This window comes from Dermacentor variabilis, chromosome 8 (assembly GCF_050947875.1).
Source record: "Dermacentor variabilis isolate Ectoservices chromosome 8, ASM5094787v1, whole genome shotgun sequence".
Classification (NCBI taxonomy): Eukaryota; Metazoa; Arthropoda; class Arachnida; order Ixodida; family Ixodidae; genus Dermacentor; species Dermacentor variabilis.
In genome coordinates this window covers 42,515,411-42,542,585 of record NC_134575.1, presented here as the reverse complement: position 1 = coordinate 42,542,585, position 27,175 = coordinate 42,515,411, and the positions used below count along the sequence as shown (strand labels likewise).

Here is a 27,175-nt window from a genome sequence, read left to right as displayed (position 1 = left end):
CCTTCATCGTCCATTTAATTCGGATTTTGAGAAGTTACTGCAAGCTATGGAAAGAAGAATGATAGGTGTAACGTTAAGGGATAAGAAAAGAGCAGATTGGGTGAGGGAACAAACGCGAGTTAATGACATCTTAGTTCAAATGAAATAATAATAATATTTGGGGTTTTACGTGCCAAAACCACTTTCTGATTATGAGGCACGCCGTAGTGGAGGACTCCGGAAATTTTGACCACCTGGGGTTCTTTAACGTGCACCTAAATCGAAGCACACGAGTGTTTTCGCATTTGGCCCCCATCGAAATGCGGCCGCCGTGGCCGGGATTCGATCCCGCGACCTCGTGCTCAGCAGCCCAACACCATAGCCACTGAGCAACCACGGCGGGTAAGTTGAAATCAAGAAAAAGAAATTGGCATGGGCAGGACATGTAATGAGGAGGGAAGATAACCGATGGTCATTAAGGGTTACGGACTGGATCCCAAGGGAAGGGAAGCGTAGCAGGGGGCGGCAGAAAGTTAGGTGGGCGGATGAGATTAAGAAGTTTGCAGGCATGGCATGGCCACAATTAGTACATGACCGGGGTTGTTGGAGAAGTATGGGAGAGGCCTTTGCCCTGCAGTGGGCGTAACCAGGCTGATGATGATGATGATGATGATGACCGCAAGCAAAACACGATACTTGAAGATAGGGACAACACGAAGCGGTACTGACAACTGATGATTTAACGAAACGAAAGCTAAGCTTATACAGATCGCACACGGGTGTGCATCCCAAAGGCAACGTAAAAACAAAAAAAAAAACACAGAGCGACCTTAAACAGAGGTGCGATGCACATACTAAGATAAACGCTGAGAGACTGACGCACCGAACACGTCTCTTAGGTGCGTCATTTTTTTTTTTTTTTTTGCAGGTAATCTGTCTTTGAAAACAAATGGCCAGCTGGAAAGATTGTAGAGGCAGTGGCCATGCGACGCTTTAAGCTGGTCGATTCCGTTAGCTCGCCGTCAGTTGCGGTTTCTCAAAAAGAGCCTTTCTTTCCTTCCATCTGATACACACGTGTTCGGCGCGTCAGTGTCTCAGCGTTTATCTTAGTATTTGTATGGCACCGCTGTTTAAGGTCGCTCGGTATTTTTATAGGCTTTTACGTTGCTTTTCCAAAGGGCCAGGCAGGGTTCCGTAAATACTACTCAACAATAGAACATATTCACACTGTCAATCAGGTGATAGAGAAATGTGCGGAATATAAGCAACCCTTATATATAGCTTTCATTCATTATGAGAAAGCGTTTGATTCAGTCGAAACCTCAGCAGTCATGGTGGCACTGCGGAATCAGGGTTTAGACGAGCCGTATGTAAAAATACTGAAAGATATCTACAGCGGCTTCACAGTGTCGCGACTTTGAGGTGGTCCCGTAGCGCTCGTCACCCGTTTCGTGACAGAGCATTGCCAGCTATCTAGTCGGTAGCAAAGACTCCGAGTCAGGCGTCGGTGAGAATAACAAAAGGGACTTTATACACTATATACAGGTCATTATACAGGACAAGATCGGATCGGCACGGGGGCCGATAGCTAACAGCAAACGCGACTGTTCTCGCACCGCGACGTCCGGCAAGACTCCAACGCGTAACACATCTCACTCCACTCGAGAGCGGCACTCGGCTCACGGTTGTTCGGTGGATCAGGTTCTCCAGGCGGCAGCGTCGGGGCTTATAAAGCCCGGAGAAACGATTGTCACTCAAACGGCCCAATACAAAGGCAGCACTCGACGGTCGTCCGAGAGGTCCAACCAGCGACTGCGCTGGCCACCCGCTTCAAATTTACCGCGCGCGGTGACCTCCAGGGGAAAAGAAATATGTCTAGCACTTTGTTGCACGTTTGGACATGTCGCTCGCCGATGCTCCTCCACAGGACGCCGCTGCCTGGCGGCGCAGCATCTTGACTTGTCGAGGGAGCGTTAGGGCGTTGTGCCTTTCGGCGCAGCCCCGGGTTTGTCCGAAGGGCGTTCGCAGGATAAATTCTGCGTCTTGTAGATTCGGAATCCGGGCTGGCTGTACGGGCACAACAACAGCCACCGTAGTCCTCCATAAAGAAAGCAACAAAATCCCAATAAATAAAGGCGTCAGGCAGGGAGATACGATCTCTCCAATGCTATTCACAGCATATTTACAAGAGGTATTAAGAAACCTGGATTGGGAAGAATTGGGGATAAGAGTTAATGGAGAATACCTTAGCAACTTGCGATTCGCTGATGATATTGCCTTGCTTAGTAACTCACGGGACCAATTGCAATGCATGCTCACTGACCTGGAGAGGCAAAGCAGAACGGTGAGTCTAAAAATTAATCTGCAGAAAACTAATGTTTAACAGTCTCTGAAGAAAACAGCAGTTTACGATAGGTAGCGAGGCACTGGAAGTGGTAAGGGAATACATCTACTTAGGACAGGTAGTGACCGCGGATCCGGATCATGAGACTGAAATAATCAGAAGAATGAGAATGGGCTCGGGTGGGTTTGGCAGGCCTTCTCAGATCATGAACAGCAGGTTGCCATTGCCCCTCAAGAGAAAAATGTATAACAGCTGCGTCTTACCAGTACTCACGTACGGGGGCAGAAACCTGGAGGCTTACGAAACGGGTTCTACTTAAATTGAGGACGACGCAACGAGCTATGGAAAGAAGAATAATGGGTATAAATTTAAGGGATAAGAAAAGGGCAGATTGGGTGAGGGAACAAAGGTGTTCGTGGTGATTGCACGGTGGCTTTGGTCCAGTCATGGATCACCTTTGCAACTTTCACGTCCTTCTTTGAACAGTTTGCTAACATCTGCAATATGCTCGCGAGGAATTTCGTATTGATACCTTGTTCGCAATGTTACAGATCTGAATGAATCTCTGGTGGGCTTATATGTTGTATTTCGAAACAAAACCACATACGAAAAAAAGACTATAGATATTTTCAACATAATTTGCTGAATATTTATCGGCACACTAGCAAAAATAGGGCTATGCAGAAAATTGATACAGGTATAGCATGTTGTTTGGACTAGCAAGTATACCCATTGTATGGAATAAAAAATGAAGTTTTCGTTACTGGTATGCGAAAAATGTGGATCTGCTGCTCTTGATAATCTTTTCATTATTCACAAATAACTGTTGCGACGGAAATTTCTTTGGTAAAGCTGTGTCGCACAGCAAACCAACTAGCAATGTTCTGCCTATGAGAAATTGTAGGAAGCTGTCTTACGTTTGTATGATCGTAGTGCAGAATACGCCCATTTGCACTGACTAACGAGATACTCAGCTATACATTATTATATTGTGCATTGAGTGTCTTGCTGTGCGAGGCTGCTAATAGGAACAGTGAATAAACCACATTTTTCTGCCTCCTTATGTTTTGCTGAAACAAAGTTGCCGAGTGGCATGGCATGCTAGCTCGCGCATCTCGCACACAAGAAGATAAGCTTTCACGCAGATGCGTTGCATATATGTTGTAAGAAAATTAGAAGCCGAAGGGTGTTGAAGGCAATCTGAAAGAAGAAAACAACCTGGAAAAACTTATGCAAGTGGCGGTTGGTTTCCGTTGGCGCCTGCAGATAAAGTCTTGTGCTTGTCAAGCGCATAGCAGACGACAACCTGGATTGCGTTTCCCGCTCACGCATCAACAAAGCCGTTGCCATGGAAACAGACCTCATTTCTTATTTTTATTTTCTTATCGGAATTTGGCCTACCAAGCGCCAGGGGAGAAATTGGCGCTCGTGACGCAATTCACGTTTACTTGGGGGATATACCAGCTGACCTAGCCGTGTCAGTACAGCTTCGTGTTGTCGCTTTCTTCATGTGTCGTGTCTTGCTTGAGGTAACTTCACAAAATCATGAATAACGAACTGGCTTACACCCACACTCTGCTATGTTACATTTATTCGGCTTTCCACCGCGAGAAAAAGCGAAGATGCACGAGACGACCCTCTTATCCACCAGTGATGCTGGCCTGGCCAGAAGGCAGGATGGACTAATTGACTCGTTGATTGAGAGGATTTATTAATTCTAATGTTGCAACGCAATGCCTGCGATTAAGGAACACCGCAGTGGAGTGGCTCACGAATAATTATGGCCGCATGAAACTATTCAGCGCCAAAACTAAAGCCTAAAAACTTGCGCCATTCTAAACACATAACGAACGTTTATTTTTTTTTTTTTCGTCTCCGTCGCAATGCGGCAGCCAATCGAATCCGACCATTCGTGCTCGGAACAGCAGAAGGTTTTTTCGTTTTTTCTTCTCGCCTCCGTGGCAGTGCGGCAGCCAATCGAATCCGACCCTTCGTGCTCGGAACGGGAGAAGGTCGCCAAGTCGCCGCCGGTGGGTCCGGGAAGAGGGTTGGCGCATTTCAAAGAGCGTTTCACTCCCTACTGTCCAACACAGCGCGGTCCCGCTCAAAAGCAGTACTTCTCGTTCCCGACGGTGACGCAGTCTGTCCAGTACGGCGTGTGTCTATACTTGAATAGCCAAAACACGTAGCAGACGGTCAGCCCGACCGGGGTCATCACGACGACGGCCCGCAGCATCTCGGAACCGTGGAGCCACCGCGCGGACAAATTCGCAGCCCGCCGCAGCTGTGAACGCAGGCACCAGCCGGCGTACTTCGGGGTCCGAGTCGCTGCCACCAGCCACGGCTCGATTTCTGTGGCACCGCAGGTGACCTGCTGGAGTGCAGCGAAAAAAAATGAAGGCGTCTTCAACAACCGCACACGTCAATTTGTTAACAATGTTTCTCATCCCTAATATTAGATTAGCTGGAAGGACAAGAAAAAGAGCACTCACTTAGTGCATTTGTTGCACACCCTGCAAGTGCAGTCGGACTGCTGTCCTTGAGGATCCTTTGCGACGTGGGTTCGATTTAGATCGGCATCGGAGAATGTTAAGGAAACTTTTTTTTCCAGTTCGTATTGTCTGCACTGCAAACCTTGGCCAATCTCCCTTCGCGGGCATGTGCCATATGTTGAAAGGAGAAACCTTTTTTTAGGCTATCGCTGTTATATTACAGCGATAGCTTACGGACGAGTTTCAAGTGCAGTGTAGTCACTTCGATCGTTAGGCTATCGTCGCTTCACAGCAAGGCGTCGAACTGTACCCGGACATGAACCATTCGACCCTGAACCTGAACCGGAATGCGTGTCGCGATTTTGGAGCTGAACCTGAACAGGAACAATACTTGTGGAGCCATTCTCAACTGGTTCGACCAATTGTTCAACACGGCTCAGAACGAAACCTATTAGCCGTTCCGTCATGGTTAATTCGTTAAATGGCTCGGAACGGCTCCGTGCAAAACAATGCAACCGTTCCAAATCAATGCAAATGCCTCTAACACATATATTTTAACTGTTTTCAGAGCAATATGAAATCGGCTGCTATTGTGAAAATTCTCGCTAAAAAACCTGAGCAACACAAACTGAACAATGTATTCTGTGAGACAAGCAAGCTCCGGACCAGTCGCGCAGATCCTTCGTCCCTGCATGTATAAAGAGAAGCACGCACATGAGCTTTCCATCTGCGCTGGAGACTTTGTGGCTGGTTAAGCAAACTTTGTTACGGCATGCGTAAACAATATGCAATAATATAGCAGCAATCGGGCTTCCTTCGCATCTTGACGTTGCTCTACGAAGAGCTTTTGCCGGAATATAGGCGTTTTGAAAATCATTTTCTTTTGTCCGAGCAGAGCAACTACGAGGAGTTTCATAGCTAAGCAATAAATTAATAGTTCGGTTGGCACAGATCTAGCGAACGCGGCTGCCCGCCCTGCCGACCTATAATGTAGGTGCCGTATACAAAAAGAAATACACAGTTATACAGACAGAAATAAAATACAGAAAATAAAATAGTCAATTATTCAGGGTCTACAACTTCCCCGTAATTTCATTCGTGCCGAGGCTGCCGCGAAGAAAGTTGCGGATTAATTCTGGGACGGGAAAAGGCGTGACTTTAAATCCACCCACAAAGTGCAGCCTGTGGACGCTTAACCAATATAGTATCCATGAGTCCACCAGAAAGCGATACGGTATAGTCGGAGAAGAAAACAACAAGCTCTTAGCGAAAGAGTATGGAAATGACTTGTACAATGGAAGATGCCCTCTAGAGTGCCCGAATCGGGTATTAGCAACAGCATTAGCTGCAGGACATAACGGCGCATTTCATCTAATGGCAGTTTGACTCCGTTTCTTGCGCGATGGCACATTTAATTGGTTTAAAGGGGCCCTGAACCACTTTTTATCGAAGTGGAGAATGCTATTTCGAGTTAATGTTGGCTGTTTCAGAAATACTTTGCCGCAAAAGGTACTGCAATGCGTTAAGCAGAAGCGGAGTTATTGGTAATCGAACACTGCCTTTGCTGTGCTATCGTTTTTTCTTCGATGCCTCGCACAGCGAAAGCTACGGCGGAGTGTGGGGCGGGGCCACAACGCTTCTAAATGTCACCGTGGCGTGCAGTCAAAATTTTCTTTTTTTCGTTTACGTATAAGCCACTGCTTCCAATTTTGGCGCCTGCGATGCGACAAAACGCAAGCCAAACGCGGCTGTTCTCAGCAAGCCGCAGTGCGCTTAAAATGGAGGAAGAAATAAGAGGGAGGGCCTAGCGCGACGGCGATTGAAGCCGAAACTGGTGGTCCAACACGTGATCGCACGTCAAAGTGACGTGCATGTTCGTTTTAATTAAATAACAACAATATGTCAGCCTTTATATGCGTCGCACATTCTACAGCCGCCACCAAGCGAACGTGTTTAAAGGCGGCGAGTTTGATCAGCTGGGGGGGGGGGGGGGGGCGGCGCTTCGTTGGCATAGCAGCGGCACGGCCTCCGTCGTGAGTGATCTGCTGCGTCTGGGTGCCTAACGACGTGTTTCTTAACGCGATAGCGTTAAGGAGCCCGCGTCGCAGAAAATTCGGCGTCCGACGTCAGACCTCGCATCTGTGAACGGATTTTCAAACCACGTATAGCCACGCCTTCTGAAGTCGATACCAGGTACTGGGATCGATACCCCGCACCTCCACCAAAATGCTACGCGAAGGAAGGAATAAGAACTGGAGACTATTTACAAAGTGTATTTACAAAGGATCATGCAGAGCTGGCCAGTTCAGCAGAGAGCTCGAGAACCAGAGAGCGTTCGTCGTCTTCGTCGGGGCGGCCGCGTGCATCGACCACAAGAAACACGCAATATGCATGTATCAATATGATGCCAGAAATTGACTGAACTACTTGAATTTCTCAAGCTAAAATACGTAGAATAATTGTAAACTGTGACTCGTAATGACATGAAATCGCAATGACGTGTTCTTTTTAATGTGCTAGCTAGCGTGAAAATTCATCACTGGAACCAAGCGCAGTCTGTTCGGAAACTACCCACGAAAGCGGATTAACCTTTCAGCCTATGAGTGTGTGCCCCGGTTAGAAGAAAGCGTTGTTTCGCACTCTCAACTTTCAATTTCTTTGCATGAGAGGCGGATAAAAAGGATTCCTGTAGTCATTTCTTAAAAGTGAAAAATAATAAGTTATTGCTCTTCAAAGGCTATTCAAGCAATGCTCTCGTTATTTTGTGCCACGTTACTAAAATTACTAACACGAATAACAGCATAAATAATAAATAGTTTTGGCTGTTTTTGAATAAACGATACCCTGCGGTAAATTAATTGCGCTTTAGTGTCAAACGTACTTCCGGTGATACAGTTCGATTAGTTGAATTTGAGACATGATAAAATGAGTGTTTGTCACCTAGTGTCTCGCAGAAGAAATAGTCATCTAATCGAGGCTTGACTAAGCACATCGCACGCAAGGACGCCGTTCAAAGCAATGCACAGGCAAAATAGTATTGTGTGTATGCGCTGTTCTGTCACGAAGCATTTTGTGCACTGTCCTTAGTTGTAGATGAATCACAAACACACCCACGCTTCCACCATATTAATTAAGGCTCTTCTTTCTTTCGACTCCAGCCTCCAAAACACTGCTCATCTTTGTTCACACCTTTGGACTCTGTTGTCTCTGGACGTACAAGTCAACAGTGACTGTGTCAGCACTGGAAGTAACATCAAGGGCCAGAATCCTTACAATGTAAGTTTCTGAACACTTCAACTAGAAGCCTAATTTGTTGATTTATTGGACTAACATTTGTTTCACCATTTTTGCTTGCATGTTTGTCAAAGCGTCATCATTTCTCTTTTCGGGAAGTCGGACAAAAGAGAAATTATTGGTATGTAAGCTGCTCACGCCAAGCAGTAAGAAGCTCAACGGTCGCCCTAATGGAAACAGGTCCTCTTGAACTATATGCCTCATTAAATGTTGGCAACTTTGCCAGACAAAGGGATGTGAGCCCTATCAGGAAAACAGCAGTCTAGTTTTGTATGGTACAGAGCGGGAATGCTAAAATTTTACACACAAGCTTATACTTGTTTTTATAGGCGTTTTATGACAAACGAAGTGTTGAGTCCCAACTTGTTTTTTTTTCTAGTCAGTATAGCCACGACTACCAGAACGGAAACAAAGTAGCAGGCTCCTGTATACTTGTCAATGCACAAACTGACATCTGTTCTTTGCAAACCAGCTTCACAGGAATTATCACCAAGTATCTCACAACAATAACTTTTTTACATAAAATGCAAAGAATTTTAAAATGATTAAAAGTGCTCAATGCAACTTTGAGGAAATGGTAAATTCATGTTGACAAACTCTGGCAGTCACTCATAATTTTATTATTTTATTTTTTCTTTAAAATACCCTCAGGACCGTACGGTATTGAAGAGTTGACCGGTTACAAAGTAGTGGAGTGAAGCAAACAAACAAGTGCAGTGAGTTATGGTAATATAAGAATTTTCCTGATTATACAATGTTAGCTAATGTTTTGTGAAAAAGTTTGTTACCCGGTGTTGGCTACGATACTTGAAAGTGTTTACACTCCAGAGATGTACAGGGGATGAAAGATCAGAAGTATTTCATGTAACATAAATCAATTCCTACCTTACTGCAATGATCGACAGTTTGAAATGTACTGAGGCCACAGTATAAAGTCATCATCAAGTGTGGTGTCATGAAAAATTTTATTAAATGGCGATAGACAGGCGATTTTGCGGCAGTTAGCTAGTGGAATAAGTTATAGGTTAGTTTTCATTGAGTTTATACTCGCATTACAGCTATAATTTGAAAGAATGAAACGAGTAGAGTTATAAATGTACTAGTTGAAGTGAAGTAATAAGATTAACGCGACTGGGATCTCATATTGCAGATGCATATTCAAGTGTCGAGCGTATTACACTCTTGTAAAGCTGTGCTTTTAACATGGACAGTGCACTGGAAAAGTTGCACCATAAGTACCAGAACATGTGATTACCATTGTTAATGATGTACTCTATACTAATGGTCCAATTTAAGTTATCTGTAATGTGTACAGCAAGATATTTATATATGACAATACCTAAGGGAGCTTTGTTACGATGGTAAGTTCTAGAACTAAAATTAGATTTGGATATGCGCATTATTTTATATACGTTAATTACGAATGTTTCATGTACAGTTTACATGAAATCAATAACTAGGCTAGCCCTGCACCGTAAGAGATACCTAGAAAAGGCAAGTTCACACAACCGATGTACTCCACACTTCTCAAACATACAAACCACTAAAAACAATTTTTTGATCTCTTCAAACAGCAGATGGCAAACTGAGCACCACTGTGTTCCCAAAGAGTTTTTGAAATATACTCGGAGTACGTTTAGCCCAGCAATAAGCCAATCAGCAGTGAACGAGCAAGGGAAGCCTCAGCGTGGGAACTTGTATTTGTGACGGCCCTCACAAACATGTTTGCTTGTTGAAATGTTGGCTCCATGCTGAGGCTTCCCTTGCTCACCTCTGATAATTAAAGTGTACACCTGCTTGCAACCTCAGCATTGTTTGAATACACAAACCGCAGTTTTCTTTTTCAACATTAAACCATAAACAGTACTTTTTCAAGGGTCCATGAGCATTAATTGGGCTTGCTTATAGCATCTTTATTTAGTGTCCTTGTTTATTCAAACAATATTTGCAGAAATACTTGTGAGCACTGTTGTCCCCGTAAAGTTCCTTGCTTCCCTACGAGTACTCCACTTGTGTCAAAACCTTTACTGCCGCACCTAAGCGCTAAATCTGCCGCAGGGGTATCAAATGCAGATAGTACATGCTGTAAAATTGAGCCCAACGTTCTCTTCCCCCCCCCCCTTCCTCTACGTACTTCTCGCCAATGTGTTATGAGAACAATGGGATATTACAGCTTGAGCTTATCTTGCTGACAGCACATCTTTGCCAAGCACTTTTTGTGTTTCTTTTCTTAATCTAGCTGAAATCGACGAACGCAGACAACATACGTATAGTATGAAACCCGTCAAGCACCGCTGTATGCAACTGTGAGGGTAGCACAGCGGCGTAAATATCGTTGTCTGAAGCTTCATTGTCTCTGCTTCAGCGGCATGCCAAACACGATGACAAAACTTCACTCGCTATGAGCTTTCAATTCCATTAAATAGGTGGCTATCCGTGTTTCTGCATTTTGTAAACACAGTGACGGACATCAGTAAGTCCACCTGACCGGTACAAAAATTGTGAGCATGTACTGCTTCATTTATCATTGGCAATATACAATGTAAGCTTACTTGTCTGAAGTATTTTCTTTGACAACTCAGGCCTCTCGGTCACCAGGCGACATAATAAAGATATCCGTAGTCATTTCTGCTACAGTATGACCACGCCACATGGTGCACATCAGCTTTGTCCTTCACCAGCTTGGCCGACGGACAGTAGCCACATCCAACTTGCGCATTCTTGAAGCGCTGTCAATTACTCTACCAAGGCGTCTAACCAGCAGCGGCCAGGAGTGAGCGCGCGCTGGCAAACGTGCGTGTGGTCTAACCTTAAATTTCGCGTGGTTCGAGGCTAGGTGAGCGTTCAGAAGTAGTCGAAATTAGCGAGTCCCGCCGATAAGCAGGGTGGCCAAAGTTTAATTCCTATGCGGAGCATACGTGAGCAGACAATACTCGGCTTCTTCCAAAAGTACGTAATTATTATCGAAACTGGAAATACATCTTTGCTTGCATCGGCCTGTTTATTAAACCACATCAATATACACAGTCACAGTAGGAGGAAGTGCATATATTCAAACACCCTTCTTGATTGACATCAGCTATTGGTCAATAGAAGCCGCGGATGGGAATCCGCTTTATTAAGAAATAAAGCACCCAAAAGAATGAGGAGGTCCGCGTGCCGCGCACGACAGCAATACCTGGCTGAGATGTTCGCAGCAGAGTATGCTTTTCGGGGACTATGTTTTTTCACCAAGCCCGACGGGTGGTTCAGTACGCCTTTAAAGATTACTGAATAGAAAGGAAATGGCTGCCTTAGTGTAGGTACAGCAAGATACATAGTACGTGGCAAAAAAAAAAAGAAGCCACAGGTGTTCTGGAGATGAGAACATAACTTGCCTTTTTATTGTACTGCTTTAATACTTATGGTTTTTCCTTGAACCGTAATGAACCAGTTTGAGCTAGTACGAACCATAACCCAAACCGAAATTAAACGAGCTTCGCGGCTCAGAACCCTGTTTTAGAGCAACGGCTTATAGCTTACACTGTCTGTCGAACTCGGCGTATCTGGCACATCCGGCACTCGTTTGAACTTCATTATACACCGCACGAGGCAGGCCCCAAAAAGGACGACGACTGCGAACAACAGCTGCGAGAAAAGGCGCCAGCGGCTGCACTCCGTGGCTCGAGTCACTGCCGGCATTGATGGCATGCTTGCTTCGAAGCGGTACTTCATCCACTGCATTGCACGACAAAGACGAGCCTAAACACCCATGTACTTCACTTTGTAATAGTTCAAAAACACTAAGTTGGCAGAAGAAGACGTCATGTCCCATTTTTACCGCAACGAGCCTTGACCGATCTGCCCTCGTGATTACAAGCCACATTTAAAATGCACAAAAAAACAGCTATCACTATTCCTTTACAGCGATAGCTTATCGTTTTACCTTATGCAGACATGTTAGGCGCGTCCGCACGTTTTTCTCACCAGATGGGTTGCTTTGGACGAGCTGGGCTATACCTATATCTACAAAGAGTAAGTGACGCTTTAAGAGGCAGCCTCTCACTGCTCTAGTGAACTATCGCAAGTTAGAGCATATATACAGTAATTCTAACGAGCGTACTTTAAAACATGTAATGGTAAGGATACACCAGAAAGGGAAAAAAATTTGCCTGGTGAGACATGCCGCCTCCCCGTTTCAAAGGTGATGCTTGCGTCGTAATTTTTGCGAAGCTTTTCTGTCTCTAGTTTCTTTCAATGTCAAGCACTTCTTGCATAATTGTCTCTATAGTCCACGATAAAGAGTGCCAATTCACCTCTCCAAAGACAACCTAAGCAGATCTAAGCATCTAGTTGTGTTTTTCAGTGACAGATGGAGCTGCAACAAACTTGAAATCTCGGCGGTACCATATGAAAATCTGCAAACACGCGAAACCTCATCGTCGTCGTTGGCAGGCCCACTGACTCTTGTACATAATTAAACCGAATTCCACGTGGCAGTCGGCTACACCACAATTTTCACAGGGTTACGAATGTCATGTTAGAGACGTTCACTTTTTACTTTATTGGTGCTGAAAAAGTCAATTTCAATCAGTGCAGTGAAGCTAGCTTTATTTAGTCCTAAGAAACATTTTTTTGTGTGTGTTCTCCAAATTAAGATACCATTCTATATGTATTTCGGGCATTTATTTAACGTTCACATTACACAAATGTGCATTTTGGAACGTTGCTTCAAAATAAATCCGGAGTCAAAGGCTTGGGTAGGCGTTTCAACGTCCGTATACTTCTCTTTAGGAAAGTTTTTTACGCCGATAGCTGATAGCTTACTGTATGTGTCCAGTCGGGTGCATTCAGCGCGTGCCTGGGCTTGGCTAGCCACAGCGCGTGGTAGGCAGCGGGCACTACGGCGCACATCACTACGGCGGCAAACAGCAGCTGCGAGCGCGGAAGCCTCCTCACGCCCTCCACGGCCCGAGGCGCTGCTGACCGCCAAGTCTTGGTTGCATTGGCGGTGAACGTGGCCCACTACAGTGCATGACAAACACGAGTTTAAATGTCCATTCGTTTCGCTTTATTTATATAGTTTGAATACTTCCAATTGGTATCATTGTTAGACTGTGCGAAAACTTCTTATCGTTTGCGAATCACCGGGTTACTGGAGGCGTCACCAAACCACGTGTTTGGTGTCGCCACATGGTGGAGCAGAGCTCAAGTAGGCAAACACAGAACTATTACGGCATTAAGCAAGTGTATTCCAAGCGTGCTATGCTGCGGCTGTAAATTTTCCACAGCGGCATGATCGTGAACACGCTGCCTTTTTAACTGTCCTTTTTTCGACAAGAGCACTTGGAACACAAAAAAAAACATATCGGTGATGCAAGGTGGTTAGATGAACCGTCACAAACCGTCCCTACGAACTTCCGGTAACCTGGTATTACGCAGGTGCTCCTACGTATATCAGAATACCGAATAGGCTAAAGCTATCTATTATTGCTTCAACTGCAAATCTTCGCCAATCCCGCCTCGCGGGCACGTGCATCATTAAACATTAGTAACTCTTTGAACATATCGCTCTTTACAGCGATAGCTTACGGACACATTTCAGCCTCCGTATATGGTTTTGTTCCGTAGGCTATCGTCGTTTTACAGCAGGGCGCCGAACCATAACCTTTATAGAACCACTTATTCTTGTCAAACGGGAACTTAAACCGTGCCGGAATGTGTGCCACCGTTATGGAGCTGAACCTGAATAGCAAGAAAACTGTAGACCCGTTCTCAACCGGTTCAGCCAACTGTTCATAATGGCCCGGAACGAAAGCAAGTCGCTGTTTCACGGTGGTTAATTCACTAAACGGTTAAGGATGGTTTCGTGCACAGCGAAGCAACCGTTGCAATACAGATGCCTCCCAGACTAGTTTCTAACTGCCGTCCCCGTAATATACAAAATTGGCTGCAACTCTGAGAATTCTCACTAAACAGTCCGAGCAATACAATATTAACAGCAATATGCCATATGAGAATGCGTGCTCGGAACATGCAATGCGGTTTTTTAAGTGCATCTTACCATAATACAGTTGCCATCACACATCGCTACAGAAACTAACAGCAGCAAATTCCATGACTTCATTTATGATAACGTACATGCAACCATCCCTCATTAATATTCCACTGGTTTGTTCTCACTGTGGTTATAATTCACAATTTTTTCTTTATGTTTACTGTATTTTGCACTTTTATTCAATTTATACTTTTGCTCTGTACTTTAATCGTTACTGAACATTGTACCTTTGTTTCATTGTGTTCTTTATTCGTCCTCCTTTAACAACCGATAACTCGAGTTATTACCTTTCTCTGATATTCATGTAACGTGTAAATATATTTTGCACCTATTCTACTGCATAATTTTTTAATGAATTTTGCGTATGCTTGCACTTATTTGTACTGGACTCCCCACTATGTAATACCTTCAACCAAAGGACTTTTAGGGGTAACTTGAATAAACAAATAAATAAACGAAAAAAGCCTTTCATCTATGATGGAGGCTTTATGACTGATTAAGTAAACTTTCTCTGCGTCAGGTATAAAGATTACGGAAATTATGGTTCGTTTACATCTCATTTCATCGTTGATCCATAACCAGCTTTTGCTGGAAAGTAAATGCATCTTGAAAGCAATTTCCTTTTTTCTGGGAATGAAAGCAAGAAGTTTCATAGCCAATGTAATAAATTGCAAATGAAGCAGGTACAGCTCGATTGCAATTGCCTGCCGTATAGGCACCGTATTCTAACAAATAGCTGCGCTTCTGAGTAATGCGGAAAAATTATACTGGCGGTATACGGTGTGTACGTGTCCTAGAGATATCAGCCATCTGGAGATGACTGTACAATGACTAGAAAAAAAAATGGCACGGTTTATTTCCAGTCACTCGCTTTAATTATTCCGCACAACCCGAGTCATGATAGCCTTCCATGGTAGCCCTCGCTGTGCGCCTGCTACGAAAGTCAGCACGGAAAAAAAGGCTTTTTTTTTTAGACACAAATAAAGCTTGGCTAGGCAGTGCAACCGCCCGAGTTGTAGGAGTCTTGATCGCATCCTCTCGCTGAGCTCATTTTACTCAGCTAAGCCACGAAGGGTAGCGAAGTAGACCATAATCCATGTTATCATTGCATGCACGTTGCAGCCCATTTTCAGTATCACATTCTCTTGCCTCCATATTTTTTTTTTGTTTTCTTTCTGACTTTAGCACATATGTATGAGAAATAAACCAGCTGATATAGATGAATAGTTTACGGCAAATCTAGCACGATTCATTAGTTATGAGGGGTAAACAACTGCAAAGCTAGCAGATTGACAGAGCCGCTCAAAACTGCTTTTCACCCCTCTGCACTCTTGCAGGAGCGTCATCAAAGCCTCACAAACACAGCGCTTTCACCTTCCTCTAGCAACTGCACAAGTCACTTGCCGAAATTGGATAACGCTCGCCGCATGTGTCTACCAGCTATGTATTTCCTATTTGTTCCCATTTACGCGTCGAAGTACGTTCTGTGGGGCAGGCGATAAACTTTCCTGGATCTTGAGTATATTTGCAAAACTCATTTGGTTCTAGGAAACTGAATTGTCAACCAGCAGGTGACTGCTACTTGCACGTCTTTTTGGTAGTATCGTGGCCAGCGCGAAGCATATTGCGAATTAACTATAGGATGAGGGAAGGCAAGCCTTTGTATCCACTAGCTCTGTGCAAACTCTGTATATATCGCTAGTGTAGCCTAAGTGGCTACACCCGAAAGCCATACACTCTAGCGAGATAAAAATCGCCCTTTTAACGGAAGAATATGGAAATCATTTGCGTTATTAAGGTGTTCTCTTGTGCCCTAATCGGGGATGAGTGACAAAATTTGATGCCGAACTTCACGGCGTCTTCCACTTATTGGCGGGTTTCCCCCGTTTCTTCAGACGTTGTTCACTGGTACAAGGGCTGTTGTGTGCAAAGCAAAAAAAAATAGCTTCGTAAGTGTCGGTAATTGTGATGTCACAACTATTCTACTCTGGTTAGCTATATCACTGAACGGCAGTACATTACTGAAGGGATGCTTTCTCGAAACAAACTGCCATTTGCAAATAACTGGACTCAAATTCACAAGCAACGTTGTTACCTTAAATCTGTTCGTAAGATAAAATTCAAGACGGTCGCAATGTTGCGCATATCAGCGAAGGCAACTGGTCAATGCAAAATAGCACTTGCAAACGCAAATCACTGTGATTCTGCACGTCGTCGATTATTTAAAGCAAACTACGTAGTATGTGGCAACAACTCATGCGTGTCTGCACATGAGAACATACCTTGCATTTTTATGGTGCTGTTTCAAATTTCCAATAATTCCTTAAACCCTAACAAACCGGTTTAAGCCAATTCGTTGTGGTTTAAGGATCTATAAGGAACCGTTATAACATTCGCTCTGAAGGTGAACCTGAACTTAAACGTCTGAACCGTAACCCGCACTAAAACGAGTTTCGCAACTTAGAACCCTGTTGCGGAGTTACGGCTTATAGCTTACTCTGTCTGCCAAACTCGGCGCATCTGGCACATCCGGCGTTCGCTTCAACTTGACTAGCCACAGCGCCAGGCAGGCACCCGTAACGACGGTGACAGTCAACAGTAGCTGCGTCAGTAGGAGGCTCCTGGCGCACTTCATGGCCTCAGTCTCTGCCGGAAGCGATGGCTCGTTTGCTTTGGCACGGAATTTAATCCACTGCAGTGCATGACAAAAACTAGTCTCAACATCCGTACATGTCACTGTTAACGTCTCTTGCAATGCGTAACGTACGTTAACGCGAAGTTACTTCATATTTACCACTGCGAACCTTGGCCGATTGGCCTCGCGTGTGCGTGCCCCATGTCTCGAAGGCAACAAAAAAAAACTGCTATCGCTGTTATTTTACAGCGATAGCTTACGGACGCCTTCAAGCAGCGTATTTTCCTTCTTGCTAAACTATCGCTATTCTTTTTCAGCGATGGCTTATAGCTTACTGCACGTGCCGCTTCCGGCGCATCCGGTGCATGCCTGGACTTGGCCAGCCACAGGGCATAATAGGCGGCCAGCACAACGGCACCCATTACGACGACGGCCAAGTGCAGCTGCGAGCGCAGAAGTAAGCTGCTGCGCTCCGCGACCCGAGTCGCTGCGGGCAACCATGACTTGCTTGTTTTGGCGGCCCACGGGACCCACTACAGTGAACGACAAAGACGAGTCAACATTCATTTCTTTCACTTGGCAATAATGTTTTAATATTTGTGATAGTCAATATTAAGCATGCGGAAAAGCAAGTAAATTTTAACTCTTCCCACAGCGAACTTTGGCCGATCCCTATCAATGGTAGTGCTCCATTTAAGAGGTAACAGCCTTAAGCTATCGGTGTCATTTCACAGCGATCGCTTACGGACGCGTTTTCACCCCCGTACATATTTCTTAAGTACGCCTGTGGCGAGCACGTGATGGCTCCTCGGCATTATCTTCGTTGTCCCGCCATGCCCGGCGGACCTTTAGGTTCCGTGAGCAACACTGACCGTTGCACTAAATAAACACCGACGAGCACAGCTATCGTCTAGCCACCATAGCACAGCTGCTCGCGGTCAGTCATCATTCACCACCACCAGGCTGCGGAGCGTCTCTGCGACGGAGGGTGCCTCGAGCCCTCCCTCGTCCACGAACCCAGGCGGATCGACACAACGACATCGCTGTTGCTTTACAGTGATATCTTGTAGAATAAAGCGTGACTGCGAAAAGAATAAATTCCATCAATTCTATGGGCAGTCCAGGCGCATTTTCGTCGTCGTCTTCGTCGCCGTGATGCCCCAAATAACATTTAAGTGCGAGGGGCATTAGCGACCCACGCGCCCTATATAGGTGGTCATGTGATGTGCTGCGGCTTCGAGAGAAAGAATGCGAGAACGAGCCGAGACTGGTGTTCCAATGATGCACGCCACCGTCCCGCGTGCTCAATGTTGTAGGTCACATGATGGAGCCTGCACTGCATCACGACCGAGACAGGGAAGGAGAGCAGGGAAAGCCTACGTCTCCTCTAGCTAGGCCGTGGCTACCCGCGCGGCCGAGCGTACACGCAGCCCACCCACCTTATGCTGAACGTAATATGTTGCGGGTGCCAAGGCAAAGGGCAAGGCGAGACAGATGTGGCTTCAAGCGGGCTGTCTTTCCGCGCGCCTTATGTTGGAGGTACCGTAACAGGGTGTCTACCAAGTTGACATTTCCAAATTCGCTGAGTTTTCCAGGTTTTCCCTGAATGCCTCTGCGAAATTCACTGAGTGATGCAGAACTGTTTTATGTCAAGACCAGCTGAAACCATATTGCCCGATGCGCTCACTCTCTAGTAAGCATATCAAAAAAATTAAAAAACTACTTAATCCAATTTGAATACTAAGGAGAAGTATTCATGTTATTCAAGAAGAGAACAGAAGGAAGGGCTTAGTAAAATGCACAGCAAATAAAATGTCTTCGAAAAAAATTGCAAATCGAGTCGGACATTCTCAAATACGAATAAAAAAGGAGATCCATATAAAAGAAATTATTTTCGAATATGAGCTATTTCTATCAACTGATAGTAAGCTCAGTGGTATGAAGTCTGAACTTTGTCACAATCGAGATTCATTCTCAACCGCTCGTAAGTGTACCGCAACTGTCTTGACATACTCTCAGCCCACGCACGGCGCCTCATTGTTGTGTTTAACTACTTCAAAGAGTTTATTTTGGTTTGGATGAGGGACACTTGCATCTCGGCATCAGCCAACACTTTGTTTTTCTGAGCTCAAGCTCCTTCAAAACGGCGGCAGCACGCTTCCTTTCCCGTTCATTCCTCAATGCGTAGGACCTTTCTGTTCTTGTACTCCTTCCGTCACTCGTTCGCCCCACGGACCATTTGAAGCATCTTCTTGGTCAGTTGCACAGTCCACGTCCTAGTTTTCGAACTCCTTATGGGCCAGGAAAACGTCCGAAAAATCGGCCAGTTGGAAAAAAATAAATGCATGTCATTTACTGCCCTTAACGTCTCAAGCCGACACAGGCACATTCGAAAACGCTCTGAAGGCCTGTCAGTACACGTATCTGGTACATCGGTGCTCGTGCTGTGACAGGAAGTACGCGTGTATAATTAAGGAATACATACCGTGTTCCGTGGCAATAGCCCCTTCCCACGCTTGTTACGCTTCACTGCGATACTTTTGCGTATGCTTCACCAAGTAACATTCCTGTACGGAGGCGAAGCTGACTTTCGGGAACCGACATTATGCATCGCACCGTGCTTTCCAAGCTTCTAAGCCAATCGCGAGGACCGCAAAGGCGGATTCAGTGCCATTGCTGAAAACAGCGAATTCTTTCAATAAAAAACACTGCACCCAACGACAAGAAGCTTCATAGCGAACGTCGAAGCAGCTAGGCCTAGCGTTGCCGCAGCGGTGGCTACGGCTGCCAGCGGATCTGCGTGCGAGAGCGCCGGTTTCAGGCGGCGAGGTGATCAAAATGGCAGCAGTGGTGGCTTTTATTAATGCCGTTTCGGACCTGCGGTCATGGCAAAACGTCCGGAAAATCGGACAGTGAAGAGTTCTTGCGTACGAAATTTCAGACGTTCTGATACATTGACTCTATGGTGTACGTGGTGGTGGTGCCGCGAAGCCGTCCGAATTATCGGGAATCCGGAAAGTCGGTCGTTGACTGTACACTGGAAACTCCTCCAGCCGACGACAGGCCGTCAAAGACGATTCATTACGATTCCTGTCTTGCTCGAGCCAGCTTTACCGCGACTTTCGACCTTTTCAATAAAATTACAGCTAATTTTCCCTGATAGAGGGACAAATTTCCTGAGTTTTCCCTGAGTTTTTCCAGACTACTCAAAATCCCTGAGAATTCCCGGTTTTCCCGGTTTTCCCGGTTAGTAGACACCCTGCGTAATCTCTCATGCAGACATAGCATAGTTGAACTAATAAAGCGAACTGCAGCATTAAACTTTCCCACTGAGACAAGTACGCTCGCTCCCCGCTGCCGACGCTCCGGTCACCACGCCTTCGTATTTTTCCCATATCCATTCGTGTATTTCCATCTTTCTAAAGCCGTCTCTATTCTACAGCGATAGCTTAGAACGAAACGTGTGAAACAGCGATAGTTATTGTATTCCAACCTGTCAAGCAATAGACAAGCTGCAGAGAGTATTCCAAGTCGGTGATCCACTACAGCGCACGACGACGTGTTCCGACATTCGTGTATTTCCATCCTTGTAAAGCTGTCACTTTTTTACGTCGATAGCTTTGAGCGAAACGTGGGAAACGGCGACAGCGTTTGTATTCCAATGTGTCACGGAACAGACAAGCTGCAGAGTGTTCCAAGTCAGTGATATACATAGTCCGACGAAGTGTTTCAACATTCGTATATTTCCATCTTTGTAAAGCAGTCACTATTTTACGGCGATAGCTTCGAAACGTCTGGAATAGCGATAACTTCTGTATTCCAACGTTTACCGGCATCGACAAGCCGCAAAGCGTGATGGCAATATGTGGGCGACCAATTACAGTGCGCGACAACGTATTCCAACATTCATATAGTTCACTCTTCGTAAAGTCATATCATTATTGCGCAATGATGGTTTAGATGGAAACCTGCGAATCTGCGAGTTCTCACAGTCCAACGCTGCCAGAAATACACGAGCTGACGATATGACGATGACGCCAGTGCTTTCGCCAAATTCCGTGATGGCAAAGAAATAAAAGAAATACTGGCTGTGGTGAAGCGAAAAGAGACGCCTGGACGACGACAAAGCGGCGTCGAAACCATGGAAGCACGTGCAACGCCGCGCCTGCACCGTCTGCAAGGACATCTCTCTGCACGTGCGCACGTGGCGTAGCAAAATAATAAATCAAGAATAACACTACCAATGAGCAAGCGCCACAAAAGAGCGCTCAGCGAATCGGCAAGATACGCGTGGCTCGGGCAGCCTAGCGAAGGCGAAGAGTCAGCAGGGAGACGGAGCTGAGAAGAGGAGCCAGGAGGACACGTCGGCTTGGGTCGGACGTCAAGTTTCGGGAGGCCAACCTCTGTCGGAGGGACCCGGTCGAGCGCCAACGCCCGAGGCGACCTCTAATCGACACGTCTTCCGCTCACGTCAACTAGCCGACCAACCTGAGTCTTCGAGAGATCGCCTGCCGCCTCCGCTATTACAGTTCGTCGAGCGACACAATGCCAACCAAACTGTGAATTCGCGGAGGTAGTCGCTCTGAACGCTGTGTAGGGACGCTTGATCTTGGTTGCCCACATGTCCTGTGCCTGTGTACTTGTTTTTTGGATGTTTGAATATATGTTTGGGTGCGGTAAGTGTTGCAGTTCGTCCATTACTGCCCTCGGAGGCGTCTCTGACTCACAATTTTAAACCTGGCCCCAAATCACATCTTAACACTGGTGTTAATTTTCATCGAAGGCATAGAAGAAGCGGCCATATTTTAAAAGAGAATTTGAGAAGGCGGTTAAGAGTGACGAATAGCGAAGTGTCAACGTGGTCGTCCCTTTTTGGCTATACTATTATCTGCTTGCAAATACGCCATCAAAGTCAAAGTTTATTTAACAATACAAAAAGATACATTTGTCAGGAAAACAGACAAAGAAGCACAATATAGGCTTGACATGGTCTGTAACCCTAAACAACAAATCCCCACTGGTAACACAATGCTCGCAGCATTTATACGACTACGTATCACAAAAAAGCAAGAAAGAAAAATACTAGCTATCTATTTTGTCACCGTATTGTGCTCGTAAAGCAGGAGAGTGCCAGAGTACTTGGTTGCGTGTGTTGTATGGGATATCACGTTCATTGACACAAGCCAATCTCTCAAGATTGTCAAATATTCCCTTTCCCATATTTTTGGTAATAAGGAATTGTAGAAGTCATGCACCTTCTTGTAACTCCGAGAGGCACAAAGAGGGTCAGTGTGAGCGTTGAATCTAGAGTTAATTACTGCACGCACTGCTTTTTTCTGCAGCAGAAAGTTTCATCATATTAGTTTCATTACATTCGACTGAGCGGTAGCCCAACGCCACTTTTATATACCTCTGACCAACCAAAATCGTAGTGAAAATTAAAGTCTTTCAGCCTTCGTACACTTCGATGTCTATTGAAATATTGCAGTCTACAGAGACAAAGTCAAATATGCGAAACCACAATAGACACAGCGACAGCTTGACTTAGTCTAACGTTTACACACAGAATAACGTCTTATACGTTTTTTCTAGCTCCAATATTATGTAAATTCATACAGCTGTAAAGCAAATTGGCACCGTTTATTAGAAAAGTACTTTCGGCGGGGAAGTGAAAAGGGCATCCTACTTCTTGTTTGTCCCGTATACAAAATGAGAAGGACGACATTTTGCTTATGGAGTAAAACTAACTATCTGCGGCGATAAAACTCAAGGGTCACTTCGCGACTATCTGATCATGTAATTCTGTCAACGATGTCGTTCACGCCTGTAGTGCATCGCGGGGCAAAGTGCGTAAAATCAAATAAAGGAAGTTGCTGCTGCACTATAGTTTCTAATGCGAAGCGCTGCTTACACGAGCAATCAGTCCACGGCCAGCCAAGCCAGATGGCCCTCAATGTGAAAAAAGAAAGAAATACGTGTACAAAAGGACAGTAAAACGCGATTAAGTGAAATAAGCTAGATGCACGCTTGGTCCGCTACAGTTGGAGATGTGAACGAGTGACTGAGCTGTATTAAAGCAAGAAATAATGCTATACTCCACTTTTGCGTCGCCAACGCCAGCGGGCCCTTGGCCGAACTGTGGATCCTGTTTTGTATGCGGCATCGTAGATAGAGTTGTGCTAAGCGGCTCGCCTTGCTTGAACCGAAGCTTCCACCTGCATATCATTCAAGGTAAAAAAATATGTTTCGAGGTTATTATTGTACTCGCAAACGAGAAACAGGCCGTATCTTGTCACTTTTTCGCGGTCGTCAGGTCAGCCATTGAGTGGTGTTGATTCTTTGAAACCCTTTGAAACGCTGCTGTCGCGCGCGCGATACACGCGGGCCCTCCTTTCAATTGGCATTCTTTTTCGCGTTTCGTGCCACAAATTTGGAACTCGAAAAACAATATAACTGGGGAAAATGTACTCAGCCGGAAATGTTGAATATCATGTTTCCGAATGCGATGCGCAATGTTACATTGGATCTTACGCAATTATACAAGTACTTAAGTTAGACAATTTTGACTAATTAACAATAACTAGCAGAAAAAAATCACCATTGTGCACAAGGCGAGTGATAACAAAACACCGCTGGTACCATAGTCTCTTAGTTGTTGTTTTTTTAAACAGCTTGACCCACGTTAGCTGGAACGTACGGTATGTACCCTCCTTACAGAGAGAGAGAGAGAGAAAGAAACAGGAGAGGAAAGGCAGGGAAGTTACCGACAAGCAGGTGCGGTTCGGAGACATGAAAACGCTCGGAAATGGGAGCAAAGCAGTATTCTCGCAACAGAAGCCACCAGTTAATTGTACTAGGTTAGATCACCAGTACTCACGCGTTCTTTTTATTTTATTTTTTTCTGCATAGGTGTACTCGCCGCAAAAACATCAGCAGCTAAACGAAATGTGCTGTATATTTGCAAGTTGTGTGGGCTCTATAGTGGACTTCACCATCACAAGATGGCACAACCTGCTCTCAGCGTCTCCGGTATTCCGTAAAGGGCAATCTAGTTTATCCCTAGACTTCTTAGCGTTTTTGGAATACCAGGTTACTATGGCGGCAACAGTGCTAGCAGCGACACCTTGTGATGCAGAGCTTATAAGTAGAGAGCACGCAAATGATATAACAGTGACCCACCATATTCTACTTAAAAAGGGCCACGGCACCAAATTTTCGAGCTTGAATTATGTGCTGCACGTTCAAACGTATGCGTCCCACAAGATGGCAAAATTTGAGCGCTTTCAATGGGACACAACATTTTTATTTGAATGTTCTTTTTTATGTCGAGCTAAATAGTAACAGCGGCCGAGCAACGTTAAGCAGTGACGAAATGAATTGGCTATCCCAGAAACGGCTCCTTCGGGTAGGAGAATTTCAGTGCGTGCGTTATTCCGGCAAGCGTGGGCGGTTTGCCGTATGAGCGGGGGCGCAAACGTGAGCGGCCAGATTGGTGGCGTCAGCTGGTAGTGTAAGGCTCAACCACATAAACACAGCCACATACTATATTCTGCTTAGCTACTGGTTGACATCTATGCCACCAGGTGGCTGCACCACTCCAGTCGCTCATGTTTACGCCCCCGCCCATCCGGCAATCCGCCCAAACCACCATTTGCCGGAATATCGGACACACTAAATGTCTCTAATCTCAAGAGCCGTTGTTTTTCGCAATGCTAGCACCGGAAGTGATTGCAGGAACTGAGGAAACGTCATGGCCGCCATGTGTCGTTTTGTTCTTGCATGTGATTTTCAGCTGTTCGTGCTGATCGTGCGTGCGTGTGGCACTAAAAATTTTCTATATTATCTGTTATTCTGCGGAGACCGGTCATCTGACCTTACGGCAAAGCTTTTGGTCTGGGCAAAACGAGCCGAACGCGATTCAAATAAATGTCTTGTTAGCGTACGGCCAGGCGAGCTTTTCGTGCGGCTGCTACGACAGATGCAAAAAAAAAACGTCGTACAGGTGCGAACGTCTCCTGAAATTGAAACTGTGCCGGCGCACCTCTTTTCTGCAACAAGCCCCGCGGGCGTCCGCTTCCAAAGCCTCTCGACTTCTTGCGGGTCTTCGCTGCGGACTCTGATGGAACGGAGCACCACCGAGGACCTCCGCGGTTCGCAGTGGCCGTCCACTGCGACGGTCGATAAATTTACTTGCGCCAACGTGTATGTGTTGTTAGGAGTGTCGTTCCGCACGCCGACAAATCGCGGAACACGTAACTATACAACGAGCTGCAGTACACTACAATGTACACAAATTATCTTAAAAAACTATTCAAAATGTATTTCTAGCGCACCATGCACTTGCCCTACTTTACATTTGATTTTGCAGTCGCACATTGTGCTCCTGATGGCTCGATACTAATATTATCGCTGTTACTTACCTGGTTTGTCAAGACTCCGTGATCAGTACACATCTGCGAGGTTGCCTTTATCTAGGCTTATCTACGCCACCCTGCAGCGAGTGATGTCCAAAACACGGTGGCTATGATGTCTTCCTCGTCCCTTTCCGTGTTTTAATACAGCAAAGCATGACCTTCGAGATTGGCGTTCTTTAAGTGCTGAGAAGGGGGGGGGGGAGGTGCGACGTGGAGGCCAAGAGGAGTGCGGAACAAGCTATATATTCGCACACTTTCTTTCTGCAATGACGCCACGAGCGCCCCCTAGCTGAGTGTGACATGGATGGATGGATGGATGGATGGATGGATGGATGGATGGATGGATGGATGGATGGATGGATGGATGGATGGATGGATGGATGGATGGATGGACGGATGCATGGATGGACGGATGGATGGATGGATGGATGGATGGATGGATGGATGGATGTTATGAGCATCACCTATGAAACGGGGCGGTGGGTTGCGCCACCAAGCTCTTGCTATTATACTGCCTAATGTCCTACCTAGGTGAAAAAAAGAAAAACACGATGAACTGCCACAACCAAATTTCCTGACCCCCTATTGTGACCTTTACTTTTGTATGTCTCCGTTTTTTTTTATCGTTTCCCTACTTTTCTTCCACCAATTTACTGCGGACATGTTTACTTTCCCGCTGTTCACGCTAAACCCAAGGCCTTCAAGGAGGCCAGTGGTGCCTAAATCAACCGCTGGGCAGATATCTTCACACTCTAATAAAGCATGCTCCATCGTTTCCCTAGCTTTACCGCAGAAAGCACATGCTCCTTCTTCATTTCTTATATCTCGCTTTATAGGTACGTGTTCTAAGGCATCCCGATCTCGCTTCGAAAAGTAATGAGCTTCCCTTTGAGTTATCACAAATTGTTGCTTTCCTGATTTCGTTTTTTCCTCTTAAGCAGTTACTCATGGCAGGTTTATTTTCCATTGCCGCCACCGATGTGATTATTTCAGCCTCTCTGACTTTTTTGTAATTAATGGCGCTTCTCCTTCCAGTTTGTTTCCATCTTCGTCTAGGATATGTTGTATTGTTGTTGACTTCCTGCTTAATAATTTTATGCGGTTCTAAAATATTGTATGTGCGGCCTTCTTTTTCTCACGTATTTCTAACAACCAACGTTCACTTTTCACCTTTTACCTTAGCTTGCACCTGTACTTGAACCTAAGATTTTTTTCACCCGGTATATTTCCCATTTACTGGCCACTTCATCCTGCGGCAGCTGCGCTTTTTTCCTGCCTGTGCTCTGGGGATGCTTTCTGTCGTTCGGCTATCGCTTCACGTTTCTCCCTGTTCCACCAGATTGTCGGCTTCTTTTTTTTTATTCCTTAATTTTCAACGAACATGTTGTTTCTCTTTCCGTATTTCTGTCGTTATTACACTTAGAAGCTCGCTATATTCCCACTCTTTACTTGGTCATTCGCCGAGTTCTTCCTCGACTCTAGTGACTATATTTGCTATTTGTTCAGCGTTCAAACTTGGACTGGCCATTTTGCGCTCCTTGCTCTCTTTCCTAACTACATATTCAAAATGATAAGTTTATGTTCACTCCTATGGTGCTATACTCTTCCTCGTCAATGACCATTTCTCTTAACTTATCATGAATTCCTTCTGACATCAGACAGTAATCAATGGTCGAGTGCCGGTTTCCCACTTCCCACGTGATCTGCTCGCCTCCGCGGAAAGGCGGAGGCGAGCGCCATCTGGTGGTGTTGCAAGGAACCCAGCGGCGCGCGCGCTGGGCTGTGATTGGCTGGCCTATTCGGCAGGCTGCCACGCCTGGTAGGCCGCTGGCACGGTCACGACACCGGGCAAGGATCGCAAAGGCTTCGCTTTTAAAATGAAAGGGTTGCATATTGACGATTAAGTAGAATATGGTCGGTTATGGGGACTGAAATTGAGGACGACGCAACGAGCTATGCAAAGAAGAATGATAGGTGTAA

General features: G+C 45.5%; 1 protein-coding gene across 5 annotated transcripts in view; it reads right to left on the bottom strand.

Moving 5' to 3' along the window:
• Positions 1-4,014: 4,014 nt before the first annotated feature.
• Positions 4,015-27,175, bottom strand: part of LOC142590147 (uncharacterized) — a 92,918-nt gene continuing 69,757 nt past the window's right edge. Inside the window, exons 2-7 of one of the 5 annotated variants that reach the window (XM_075702035.1) lie at positions 25,202-25,378; positions 17,117-17,314; positions 16,644-16,838; positions 12,916-13,113; positions 11,632-11,826; positions 4,015-4,697 (exon numbers count right to left, since the gene is read on the bottom strand). In XM_075702035.1, coding sequence (XP_075558150.1) covers positions 4,428-4,697; positions 11,632-11,826; positions 12,916-13,113; positions 16,644-16,838; positions 17,117-17,314; positions 25,202-25,234 — 1,089 coding nt within the window. In that variant the 5' untranslated portion in view covers positions 25,235-25,378 and the 3' untranslated portion in view covers positions 4,015-4,427. The remainder of the gene's footprint in view (positions 4,698-11,631; positions 11,827-12,915; positions 13,114-16,643; positions 16,839-17,116; positions 17,315-25,201; positions 25,379-27,175) is intronic. The other 4 variants (XM_075702034.1, XM_075702033.1, XM_075702037.1 and 1 more) reach the window with 4 other exon arrangements.